The sequence below is a fragment of the Gekko japonicus genome, unplaced genomic scaffold (genome assembly GCF_001447785.1).
Source record: "Gekko japonicus isolate JY-2015 unplaced genomic scaffold, Gekko_japonicus_V1.1 scaffold144, whole genome shotgun sequence".
Taxonomy (NCBI): domain Eukaryota; kingdom Metazoa; phylum Chordata; class Lepidosauria; order Squamata; family Gekkonidae; genus Gekko; species Gekko japonicus.
The window spans coordinates 347,685-360,632 of record NW_015162478.1 but is presented as its reverse complement, the minus strand read 5'-3'; the positions used below and the strand labels follow the sequence as shown (position 1 = coordinate 360,632).

General features: G+C 42.6%; 2 protein-coding genes across 2 annotated transcripts in view; one reads left to right on the top strand and one right to left on the bottom strand.

The window, feature by feature from the left end:
* Positions 1-8,682: 8,682 nt before the first annotated feature.
* On the bottom strand, positions 8,683-10,557 carry DDX28 (DEAD-box helicase 28). The gene has a single exon (XM_015405815.1). It carries the CDS (start codon positions 10,542-10,544, stop codon positions 8,922-8,924), a length of 1,623 nt encoding a protein of 540 aa, XP_015261301.1. The 5' UTR covers positions 10,545-10,557; the 3' UTR covers positions 8,683-8,921.
* A 556-nt stretch (positions 10,558-11,113) lies between these two features.
* The window catches only part of DUS2 (dihydrouridine synthase 2), a 39,882-nt gene continuing 38,047 nt past the window's right edge, over positions 11,114-12,948 (top strand). Inside the window, exon 1 of the mRNA XM_015405813.1 lies at positions 11,114-11,186. The gene's annotated coding sequence lies outside the window, so the exon portion shown is untranslated. The remainder of the gene's footprint in view (positions 11,187-12,948) is intronic.

Sequence of the window (12,948 nt, the reverse complement as noted above, 5' to 3'; positions counted from 1 at the left end):
GCCATTTGAGGGGAAAACTCTTTGTTTTCCCCTCAAATGGCGTGGCCCCGCCCCAGCGTGCGACGTCACTTCCGGGTGACACGCACGCCTCAGACGCCGGCCGGGAGCCCCCCGCTCCCAGCCAAAACAGATTTGGCAACCCTAGGTGCCACTGGACTTAAACTTTGTTCTGCAATATTTACTCATTGGTATGACAATCTGGTTTTGGTTGTCCCGAGCACTGAAAATCTCTTTCCAACCACTTCTGTAGCTTTTGCTCTTCCAGTAAGTGTTGGTTCTCAGTACATACAATAATTTGGAGGATTAATAATTCTGTAATGAAGCCCATCACTGGAGATTTTTAAGAAGAGAGAGCAATACAGGCTGCTTTGAGTCCCTACTGGGGAGAAAGGCAGGGTATAAATAAAATAAAGCAAACAAAAAATAAAGATTTTTAAAGAACTAATCGCAATAAAATGGTCGCTTTCCTTTGGGCTGCTCATTTGCCCAGTCAAAAAAAGATTTGGTTAAGTTTATTGTCAGCTATGGGTTCTGAATTATTAAAGTGTTAATTTTATGAGATCCAACCTCCCAGAAGATACTTTAAGAAGAAGAGATTGGATTTATACCAAGCCCTCAGAGCGGCTTACAGACTTCTTTCCCTTCCCCTCCCCACAACAGACACTCTGTGAGATAGGTGGGGCTGAGAGAGCTCTGACAGAAACTGCTCTTTGTCAAGGACAGCTGTTATCAAGGTCATCCAGCAGGTGCAAGTGGAGGAGTGGGGAATCAAACCCGGTTCTCCCAGATTAGAGTCCGCACACTTAACCACTACACCAAACTGACTCTCAAGAGCTCTGATACATATCTAAATTACAAAAACAAACTACTTAATGGCAAACCACCTCTGAATGTCTCTTGCCTTGAAAACCCCATGGTTGCATTAGTCAGCTGTGACTTGACGGCACTTTCCACCACTACCACATCAGGTATTTATTAACTGTGGAGCAGCCTGTCTCACCCTGATCTCCGAATGCAGGTTTTTGATGTCCCTTTAGGTGACTTTTTAAAAACCAGAAACATTGTCTTATAAGAACTTCTCAAGAACTCCACAGCTGCAACAAGTGAAGTGGCAAGTTGTCTTCTGCATGGAGGGGCTACAGTTTTCATGCATGAGCATGCGCTCAGCCTATGCATATGTGCAAGTTGTAAGATGCCGCTTGGCCAAATCAGATTTGACTTTTACAGATCCAGGGGAAAGAAGGTTGAAACTTGAAGACTGGCATCTTAATATTAGTTTAAAAAAAGATGCATCCCCAAAATCTCTCCCTTGAAGGTTGTGATTCATGGGAAACAAGTAGATAACCTAGGGATAGCTGGAACAAGTTTGCCATGCCAAAGTCTTGAGACCTCTGGAAGATCAGGCCTTTGATTAATAGGCATAATTTTGAAGGGTAAAGACAGCAGTGGAAGGGAGAGAAAGGAATACCAAGCAAGAATCTGAGAAGAAGCCATTCTACTTATGTAGGCTTTGTTTTAATTCAGGATTAAGGCTGAGGAGATTTATAGGCGATCATTCTAAGTGCTAATCAGCCTCTTTGTTTAAAAGTATTGGTTATGCAGTGCACTGTTATTTAATGTTGATATCCTTTAAACTAATAGTCCCAACTGGCTGAGGTTTTCTCCTCCATGCCAAAAAGCTATGATTGTGTATAAATGGAGCTGGGGGCTGAATACTTTTGCTGTGTCACAGTATAACTGCAAACATGGGAAGTACCACCCTATTTATGTGCTGAGTGATGGAAATGTCTTTTGTTTTGACTCTGTAAATTGGAAACCACTGCATTAAAACATACCATGCTGCAGTTTGAGTCTCATTGCCACTGATTAAAATCCGTTTGTCTAATTCAACCATACTGCAAACAAGCTGTTGAGTGGTACAGAGTTGTTTTGAGGGCTCAGGTATTAAAAACAATGTGTGTGGGGGAGAAACTGGCTGCATCAAGCAATGTTTGGAACAAAGGAACTGGAAAAGAACAATCTGCAAAAGGGAAGTATTAATTAAAAGCGTGAGAGACCTTTACTACTGGGAGGTATTAAAAAACATTTTGCTTTTTCTCTAAAGAGCTTAAGCCAAAGTACATAGCTCCCCCTCAACACATTTGATCCCCAAAACAACCCAGTGAAACAGGAAAGAAAGCAACTGACCCAAGGACACTCAGTGATGCTCAGGGCAGAGTGGAGATTTTAAAATTTATTTATACATGTATGTACCACTCCCCCCACACAATGAGGACTCAAAAGTGCTTACATCATCATTCTCCTCTCCTCCATTTTATCCTCACAGCAACCCTGAGAGAATGTGACGGTTTCAAGGTCACCCAGACAGCTTCCATGGCAGAGTGGGGATTCAAACCTGGGTCTCCCAGATCCTAGTCTGACACTCTTAACCACTACACCACATTGGCTCTCTTGGCTCATTGATTTCAGTGGACATCGTCTGCAGTAACTCTGCATAGGACTCCACTGTCAATAATGTTCAAGCTCAGGACCATTTCTGTCAGTCAAATAATAGATTACTATTTTAAGCAAATCTGGTTACAGTTCAAAGGTATCATAATCGCTTAAGGTGAACAGCATCAAAGTTTAGATAAAACCATATCATGGTGGTGAGGGGGAGATAAACAAAGTTTGTACAGGCACACCATAAAACATATATTTAGCTATTCGTAGCCTCCTTGTCTCTGGCTTCCAATTCTCGTCTCCACTTACAGGTTATAGTTTGCTTCACTGTGTTTTCCTGTCAGTTTCTGTGCAACTACGGCCCAGTTCTGAAAGGATCATGTTTTTCTGCTGGTTCGATAGCAGGAACATTATTTTGACAGTCATCAGAACTGGCTAACCCAACCAAGGACCACTCAGTTAAGAGCCTGTGTGGCCCAAATAACAGACCAGGATCTATTTGAGACCCCAGTGTAAATTCCCACACAGCCCTTAAAGTTCACTGGGTGACCTTGGACCAGGCACTCTCAGCCCTACCTCGCTCACAGGGTTGCTGTGAGGATAAAGTGGGAAAGGAGATCCATACACACTACCCTGAGCGCTTTTGATAAAATTGGACTACACAGAATTAACTTCCCTCTAGGTTCAGAGAAAAAACAATTTCAAAAACTCCCTTCTAGACTAGTCTTGGGGTTTCTGTTCCCATCCTCAAATCCAATGTTCATTTGGCAAGGGAAGGAGGCCTGGAGAATCGAATTGACTTTTAAAAACATGATTATCACCTTGCAACATTCGACCCATTGAACACAATCAGATGGTAAGACAAGTGTGGAAAGTAGTAGAAGGATTCTGGTGTCTGAACTGAGCTCATGAGCGCCGTGGTAGAAGAAGGCTGGTGGGCAGGGAGCTGAACACTCCCCATCCTTCATTTTGTTTCCCTTTTGAAAGTCAGGAAGCAACAGCAACAGGTCATTCAGGTGTGGGAGAAATGGACTTTGCATGGGCATTGACTCCTTTCCTACTGCCTTTGCTCCTGCATGCTGAACAACAGTCTGTCATACAGAAACTAGCGTTTCATGGTAGAGGCAGATAAGGCTTTCTGCCAGCTGTTGCAATAGGTACAAGGATAAAGCAGGGCCAGTCAACAGTAGCAAAAAATAACATTTAGCCATGCAGAAAACTCACAGGAATATGCACTCATGTAAGTAAATCCAACTTAATAAATAATAATAAGTGTTGCCAAATTCCAAATCTTGTCTGTTTTGCTGCAGTTTCAGCTGCTGTGGAAACTCGAGCTGCAGTGTTAGAAGAGTCAAACAACAAATATATACATTACAAAAACCTTATTTATGTTAAACTGTTCTATATGTTGCATCTTATAAAGTGCATTGTGTATTATTCATAATATTCTAAAACAGGTATATATTAAAAAGTTTTTTGAGGAAATTTGAACATCCAAGGAACCCACAATCCCTTTTTCGCCCAAAATCTAAATTTATACCCAAAAATTTTGACCCGGCTATTACAGTATTTGAACGCCTGGTCTTACATGAAGCCAATGAACAAGCTATCAACTTTTTAGACACAGTAATATATAGGAGAGAAAACCATAAATTGGGGGCTAGAGTCTTCAGGAAATTAACAGATTAAAATGCTCTATTGCACTTTGATTCCAATCATTCTTGGCATCTTAAGACCAACTTACCATATGGGCAATTTCTCAGAATGAAAAGAAATTGTACTGAAGAGAGATATTTCATTGATGAAAGTAAAACATTAACAAAGCAATTGAAAAACCGGGGTTACCCTATGACAATGATAAATACAGCTTGGAAACGATCTAGGAAAAGAGTCAGAAGGGAACTTTTATATAAGGAAAAAAACACACAGATAAATTCTAGAATTTCATGTGCATTCCAGTTTAGTAGTCTGTCTACACATATTAATAAAATTTTGCACAAATATTGGCATGTAGTATCTAATATACCAGGATGCCAACAATCCCCTTTAGTAGGATATAGACGGGCTAGAACTATTAGAGATATTCTAGTAAAATCAGATATAAACAACCTAGCCCAACATACACAAAAGCAAAATAGTATACAAACATATGGTCACTTCATTGAAAAGGCTTTTGATTCTCTAGAAGTCAAATACCTAGACTCCCTACTGCAACATATGCCCTTTGGCCCTATCTTCAGGAAATCAATACAAGCCATATACGAAGAACCGAAAGCTCAATTATTAATCAATTATTAATCAATGGAGCAACCTCATCTGAATTTACCCTCTATAGAGGCACACGCCAAGGGTGCCCTCTATCGCCTATTCTCTTGGCGTGCGCTATCCGACAAAACGAAAATATTCAGGGTTTCAATATCAAAAATAAAACGTTCAAACTCAGCCTCTTTGCTGACGACATCTCATTATATCTGACCAGGAATTACACAAAGTGCTACAATCTTTTGAAACAGTAGCTGGACTCAAAATAAACCATTCTAAATCCATAATTTACCCCATTAACCTATCCTCAGAGGCCTCCTTTCAACTGAAGCATGCCTATACCTACCAAAATCCATCCAATACTTGGGAATTAATATACCTCTTAACTTGGACCACCTCCCCAAAGAGAATTTTTCGGAAATACACAAGGAAAATATTAAACTATTAAAAGCCTGGAATGATAAAATGCTATCTTTCTTTGACAGAATCACCATTCTTAGAGTATTTATCTTACCAAAATATTTTTATTATTTTCGAGTGCTACCAATCACAATTACAAACCAGCAGCTTAAAAAATGGCAAAATGATCTAATCAGCTTTGTATGGTGCTATAAACATCACCGTATCCCGCGCACTACTCTTTGCAGAGCCAAAAAAGCAGGGGGACTGGCAGCCCCTGACCTACTTTCATATTATAAAGCGGTCTCATTAGCCTCTCTAATTAGACAATAGATTGGAAATGGATTGAAGAAAAGGCCTTCGCCGAAAATACTTTCCAGGAGGTACTTTGGTCATCTCACCCTTTTAAAGCTATTAAATCGTTAAAAAGCCCTTTCTTTGCACACACTTTGAAAATATGGTGTCACTCCAAAAATCTTTTACTTTCTAAACACTCACAACTATACACTTTTATAGGTCAAAAAATTTTCCAACTGGCATTTAGTCCTAACTCTTTTCTTACCTGGAGAAAAAAAGGTATCACCTGTTTTGCAGACGTAATAATAAAACGCAAGCTAATGACGAAATCTGAAATAGAAAACAAATATAATACTAATATTCCCTGGTTCGAATACCTCCAACTGCGTCATTTCCTTGAAAGCGACGCTCACAATATGACCACCACTTCGCAGACTACAGACTTCGAAAAATTAATGCTAAAAAAACCTAAGAAACAAGGATTAATCTCCAAAATATACAACTTGTTATTTTCCCAGCATATCAGTCAAAATTTGACTTATCAAAAAGCATGGCATACAGATCTACAAACTGTCCTGACTGATGACACATGGCTCACAATATGGAAAATGCAACTTAATATCTCCAAATCATCTGAAATCTTAGAAACCTCTTATAAAGTAGGCTCTCGTTGGTACTTAACACCAGTTAAAATAGCTCATATGTCAACATCTAGTTCACCACTATGTTGGAAACTCTGCGGCGAGAAAGCCACATTCTATCACGCCTGGTGGTCCTGCAAACACATACTCAAATTTTGGTCTGAAGTGAAAATTCAAAGTTTTTCGCTCACAGGTTATGAAATCCGTTTAGATCCTCAGCTCATGCTATTAAATATATGGCCTGAGTGTGACATCCCAAACAGCCAGAAACAACTAATTAATATCTTATTGACTGCTGCGAAAAATGTTATAGCGAAAAAATGGAGAGACAGTCACCCTCCGATTAAACTCTGGCTCTCTAAAATATGGGACTACTTCCTATATGAAACCATTTCAATTTACAACAATACTGATCAAAACGAGTGCGAATTACTTAACCCAATTGGAAAATGGTACCCCATAATTGATAAACTTACCTTTGAATCCTTTGAATGGGAAGCCATATGCAAAGCAAAATATTCATTGTTATTACTTGGTTAATCTTGTGATACTTGTACTGACTATCGTTGCATGTTCATATGGTCGTCTTACTCGATCGGGCGTAATGTTATGTATGCTGAAAACCTGTTAAATCTTATTTTGTTCTGTTACTAAAATGAATAAAAGTATTTTGGTTAAAAAAAAATATGGTCACTTCAAATGCCAAAACTGTTCCATATGTAATAATTGCTTTGAAGTAAAAGAATTTTCTTTAGAACCTTATCTGAAAAATTATCGTTGGCCACACTTGTCTACTTGCACCAGTAAAAATATTGTTTATGTAACCTTCTGTGGGTGTCCAAAATATTATGTAGGGAGTTCAACACGATCATTAAAAACTTGTATCATGGAACATAAATCGAGATTGAAAAACAAAATTTTGGACGCTCCAATGGTGGAGCATTGTATGTCAGTCCAGCATCGTTTTGAGGACTTAAAATTCTTTGTGATTTACAAATATGAGAGCCAAAGCCTCAACCAACAAGACATTAAGAAGATTCTTGTCTGCAAAGAAAACTTCTGGATACACAAGCTCCATACATTGACCCCAGAGGGAATGAACCAAACAATGGACCTCTCATGTCATCTGTGAACTGGATTATCACCTTAAGGAAAAAAGGAGAGAACATCCCCTGCAAACTTCGAAGTACAATTTAGACTGTTATTGAACTGGAATCCATTATGAAGTGGAATGTGGATTTTTCACTACTGTCACTTTAATTAGAGAACACACATACAAACTGTTAACAGGTGCTGTAAGATTTAATGACCAGAGAACAAGGTCAATACTAGGCAGCCTTGATAAAGACAGGAATGCTCGGTCTATGATTGTCAGCTGCTTAATGGGGTAAGAAAACTACACAAAGCCAAGATATATTAGATAATTTTTAGACTCATGAATCTTTTAACAGCCTTTTGTATGACCAGCAACAAACATCAATTTAAACTTCAATGTAACCACAAAAGGAAACTTCCCCCTTTAGAAGACTTTCAAGCAAGGAGAACAATTCTAGAAACTCCCGCTGGAGTTGATTGTGTAAAAAGGATGTAAATTGACTGGTAGCTATTAGATTGTACAAACTGATTATTATTGTTGTTACTGCATGTAATGAATATATACCTGTTTTAGAATATTATGAATAATACACAATGCACTTTACAAGATGGAACATATAAAACACTTTAACTTATAAATAAGGTTATTGTAGTGTATATATTTGCTGTTTCGCAGTTTCAGCTGCAGCAAATAGCAGGTGATAAAGCTTAGCTGCATGCCATGAAGGACTTTTTTGCTCCCACTGTGTCCCCATGCCAGGTAAGGTCTGCTCAACAGGCCCTGCTTCTAAAGGTGTTTATGTGAACAAAGAACCACCTGAGCTTGAATTGCTGTTCAGCCGAGAAGCTGTTTGGCCAAGTCACTCTCTCAGCCAAATGTACTTCACAGAATTACTGGGAAGGTAAAATGCTGCCTGCATATATCATCTTGCACTCTTGGATGAAAGGTGAGATGCATGTTATAAAAGAAGCATAGTGTAGAACTGCATGGATAATAAGCAGGTTATTGAAAGTGCTGAAGTTCACACAATTACTGGGAAAGACAGTAATATGTGAGACCTGTTTACAGCACATGTGTGAACACACACAAGCACAAGGGAATCCTCCTCTGTCTTTCAATTTTACAATGATACAAGCAGTCTTAAGATACATCTAACTCCAATTTGGCACCTGTTGGCACATGCCCCCAAATTCTGCCCTTTACCTAGAGAGTGTAGTCTTGACTTTCAGACAGAAGAGCTAAACAAAGACAATCTCAATAAACAAACTTATAACCCACCAATTAAAACATAGCTGAGGTGTTGATTACCCTTTAGTAGGTACACAGCCCAATACCCCTCAAATCGAGCTATTCCACAGCACAAGTCTTACAACTTTTGGTTCCACCTTCCTGCATTAATAAAAATATTTACACGAATGAGAAGGGGGAGGGAGAGCCAATTTGGTTAATGCAACAGGGCTAGGTTGCCATGTCTCCTTGAGATGCCACAGACCACCTAACTGTTAAAACAGATAGAAGATCAGGTCCAGTATGCCACTGCCCAACTTCTAACCGAGTCCACAAACACAGCCATCACAAACAAACCTCAACCCATGCAAGTCAAGCAATTCCATGGAAGCAGATGTTTACGCTTGCAAATTTATTTATCACAGGTTTCTTAAGGGGAATTGCCATTTCTTTGGCTGTTCAGATCCTCAAGTTAAATGTACAAAACATTATGCTGCACCTTTGATCAGAACCATGAGGTCACACGTTTCAAAAGCTATTTTAGACTTCAGCTTTCCTCAGACTTTCTTAACTGGAGATTCCATGCCTGGCAGTGGAGCCCTTTTGCGAGCAGCAGTTTCTATTTTCTTCACCAGGTCTACGTCCCACTTGTGGGTGACAAAGCTGACAACAGTCCCCGGAAACCTGCTGCCTACGCGGCCCACTCGCCCCACCCGATGCAAGTAGTCATGCAACGTCTGCGGGAAGTCATAGTTGACCACTAGCTCCACCTGTGTCGTGTCCAGTCCCCGAGAGGCTATGTCTGTGCATACCAAGATGTCAAATTGTCTTTTCTGGAAGTGAGTGAAGATGTTGGCTCGCATATCTGCTGGCATCTCTCCCTGTAGGCGGAGGTGTTTCACCTTGTGGTCATCTAAGATATAACTAAGCCAGTTGACGGTGCTGGCACCGCTGCAAAAAATCAGAACAGCACCAGAGGTGGGGCCTCGATCTTTGAGGAGCTGCAGCAGCTCAGTCACTTTGTCACTGCCCTTCAGGCGCATGAACTTTTGTTCAACATGAGGCTGAAGGTAGTGCAAATAATAGCTCGTCAGGATGCTGAAGTTGCTTATGTCAGTGACCTTGCTCAACAGATCACTTATTCCCTTTGGGAGGGAGGCTCCCATAGCCACCAGCTGGGTTTTTGGATCCCAGTCATTATTTACTTCCTCACCTCTGGTGGGGAGAAGAGTCTGCTGAAGCAGGTCTTCCACCAGGTCGAAAAACGAGGGATCCAATAAGGTATCCACTTCATCCAGCACCAGGAAGCACAATTTCTCCAGGGACAGCATCCGCCTTCGCAAAGCCTTGCACAGAGCACCCGGTGTGGCCACCAGGAGATCAATGGGTCCGTAATGCAGTTTCCGTCGGACAGCGCCTATGCCCCGGCCTCCGCCGATCTCCCTCACTTGCAAGCCCAACCTCACACACAAGTAAGAAGCCACACTCTGCACTTGTCCTGCCAACTCCCGTGAGGGCAGCACTACCAAAGCGCGGGGGGAGACCACAGAAGCATGTCTTGAAAACAAATTCTGTCCTTGGAGGAGCCGTTGGATTAAGGGCAGCAGGTAGGCCAGGGTCTTGCCGCTGCCAGTCTCTGCCGCACACAAGGCGTTGTGCCCGCCCAGCAGGACAGGGATGGCCCGCTTCTGCACGGCGGTATGTTGAGAGATGGCCAAAGCATCCTGCAAGGCGGAGGCGATCCGCGGCTCCACTCCCAGCTCTTGGAAAGAGGAGGGAGAATTGGCTTCGTCTCGTTCCTGGGGCGGCTCCTGTCTCGTCCGCTCCAGTTGGAAATAATCCCCCCGGGACAAGCGATTTTTCCAGCCGTCCGAGACCAAGCGTGGCCGTTCCCAGCGCCCTAAAACGAACCTCGTGCTTTGGCTCAGTTCCTGCCTCCGGCTCCTCAGCATCAGCTTCCCGGACCGGGTGTTTGGGGTGGCAGCGGCGGCCGCCAGGCGGGCTCTTCGCGCCGCTTTAGACTCGACTTTTTGCAACTGCAGCTGCCAAGCGCGGGGAATCCGAATCACGTTCTCCTCTTGCGAAGGCTCTCTGGAGGACAGCCGCGGCCAACTGAGCAGAAACCGGCGGGGAGCACGCAGGAAGGCGGCCTGGCGCAGCCCGCAGAAGGAGAGCGCCATTGATGGGAGCCTCTCGTGGTCGCGCTCTAGAGGCGCAGTCTGATGACGTAATAAACCCACGCTCGCCCCGAGAGTAGATGGTTAACCGGCTTCTCTAAGGACTATTATTTAGTCAGTGACGCAGTCTAATGACGACGAGCGGAGAGCGGGGCGGGAGAAAGTTTAAAAATAATTTTCGTAGTCTATAGGCAGAATCCTGACGTCTTTCCATCTTTATAGGGCGGCTTTTCAAAGAATTAGAAAAAAATTCCGACGGCCTTTCTGAAAACTGGAGTCGCAGCATGATGACGACATATGCCGGTCCTCCGGCGCTAAGCAACTTTGAACACATGAAACTGCCTTATAGTCTCTGTGTATTTTCTTTTCACTCAGGAAACTTTTAGGACAGGATGAGTTGATTGTTTTCTCTCTTTGGAATCCAGTTATTATTATGATGCTCTCTCTCCCCGCCATTGATTTCCAGGACTTCCCAAGGGAAAGGGGGAAGAATGTTGTCGCGGAGTAAAGACGTAATGTCACGGAGTTCCTGGAGGCGAAGAGTGGCAGGGCGCATGCGTAGGGGAGTGGTTGTCGAGGTGAGAGCCAGAGAGGGGCTGGTGGGCTGGTAGCGGAGGTGAGGCTTAGTGTTGCGTGCAGCGGCGGGTAAGTCTGGATCGTGCTCAGGTCGTTCCCGTTCAGGGGCTATATTTGTATTGCTATGTCTCTAGTGAAGCTCGCCTTCCTCTGTTTCCCCCTACAAACTTCTCTACCTGACACGTGTTTATGCGAAGAACCTTGCTAACGTGTGGCTGTCACACTCTTGGCGAGTATAAGACAGGATCTGGGCCATCAGTAGCGATCAGTAGCCAATTTTCAGGTAGAAATTGCATCTAAGAGTGCACTTTAACTTCCATCTTCTCTCCCCTGTACATGTTTGTGTTATCTGCTGTCAAATATTCTCTGATATATGGAATTAATAATTGGGTATAATCTTCACCCTTCTTCTGAGGAGCTCAGGTTGATGGACGTCTCCCCCCACCCCCATATCTCCTTTTCATCCATACAACAGCATCATCCAAGGGCTAAGAGTGTGATTACTGACTGGCACTGATGTGACCCAGTGTGACTTTATGTATTTTCTAGGGCTTCCAGGGCTGGATTAGGCAAGCTGATGCTCTAAACCATGCCCAGTTTAAGAGGCCCCATAGCATTGCACCGCAAATGGTATAGTAATGTTTAGTACTTTTTTAAAATTTAGAATTACCTCATAAAGCACTAAGCAGACACCCAAGAAGACAGAGTTAAAATTCAACAAGGCCAGAATACTCTGGAGAAGTGGGCAGTTGCAAACAGGATGCAAATCAACAAAGATAAATGCACACTATTACATCTGGGCCACAAAAATGTCAAGCACAAGTACTGGATGGGGGATACATTTTTGGGGAGTAGTGTATGCGAAAGAGATCTTGGGGTAAGAGTGGACTGTAAACTAAATATGAGCAGTCAGTGTGATGTGGTGGTAAAAAAGGCAAATTCAGTCTTAGGTTGTATTAAAAGGGTCATAGCATCGAAATTGCAGGAGGTCATAGCCCCTCTGTATACTGCCTTGGTCAGGCCGCACCTTGAGGTGTGCAGTTCTGGAGGCCTCACTTCAGAAAGGATGTGGACAAAATCTAGAGGGTGCAGAAGAGAGTGATGAGGATGATCAAGGGTCTGGAGACTGAGCCCTATGAGGAAAGGCTAAGTGCCCTGGGAATGTTTAGTTTGGAGAAGAGGAGATTGAGGGGAGACATGATTGCTCTCTTTAAATATTTTAAAGGCTGTCATTTGGAGGAGGGCAAGGAGCTGTTCCAGTTGGCAGCAGAGGATAGGACCCGAAGCAACGGGTTTAAATTACATGCAGAAAGGTATCAGCTGGATGTTAGGAAAAACCTTTTCACAGTCAGAGTGGTTCAAAGGTGGAATCAACTGCCTAGAGAGGTGGTTAGCTCCCCTTCACTGACAGCTTTCAAGAAGAGGCTGGACAAATATTTGTCAGAGATGCTTTAGGCCAGGGGTGTCGATCTCATTTGTTATGAGGGCCGGATCTGACATAAATGAAACCTTGTTGGGCTGGGCCACGTGTGTCATAAAATGTAATGCCAGATAGCAGAGATATAAACTTTATAAAGCACACAAACAAATATTTTTTTAACTTAAAATAAAAACATGCTTAAAACATTAGCTCTGTAAGCTGCAAAACTACTTTTGATTTATAGACATTCACCACAGAAATCTCATGCTCAGAGTTCTGTGTCTAGGACCCAGGTTAAAACATGAAATGGCTGAGTGATTAAGAGAATCTGGTGAAGCAAGCTATGATGCAGCAGCAGCAGAACTGAAAGCAGGAGATGGCCAGGTCCACTGTGGGCCTGATCTGGCCCCC

What these genes read in the sequence shown, in the direction of transcription:
- DDX28 (XM_015405815.1), bottom strand. Translation starts at nt 10,544, where the DNA reads ATGGCGCTCTCCTTCTGCGGGCTGCGCCAGGCCGCCTTCCTGCGTGCT.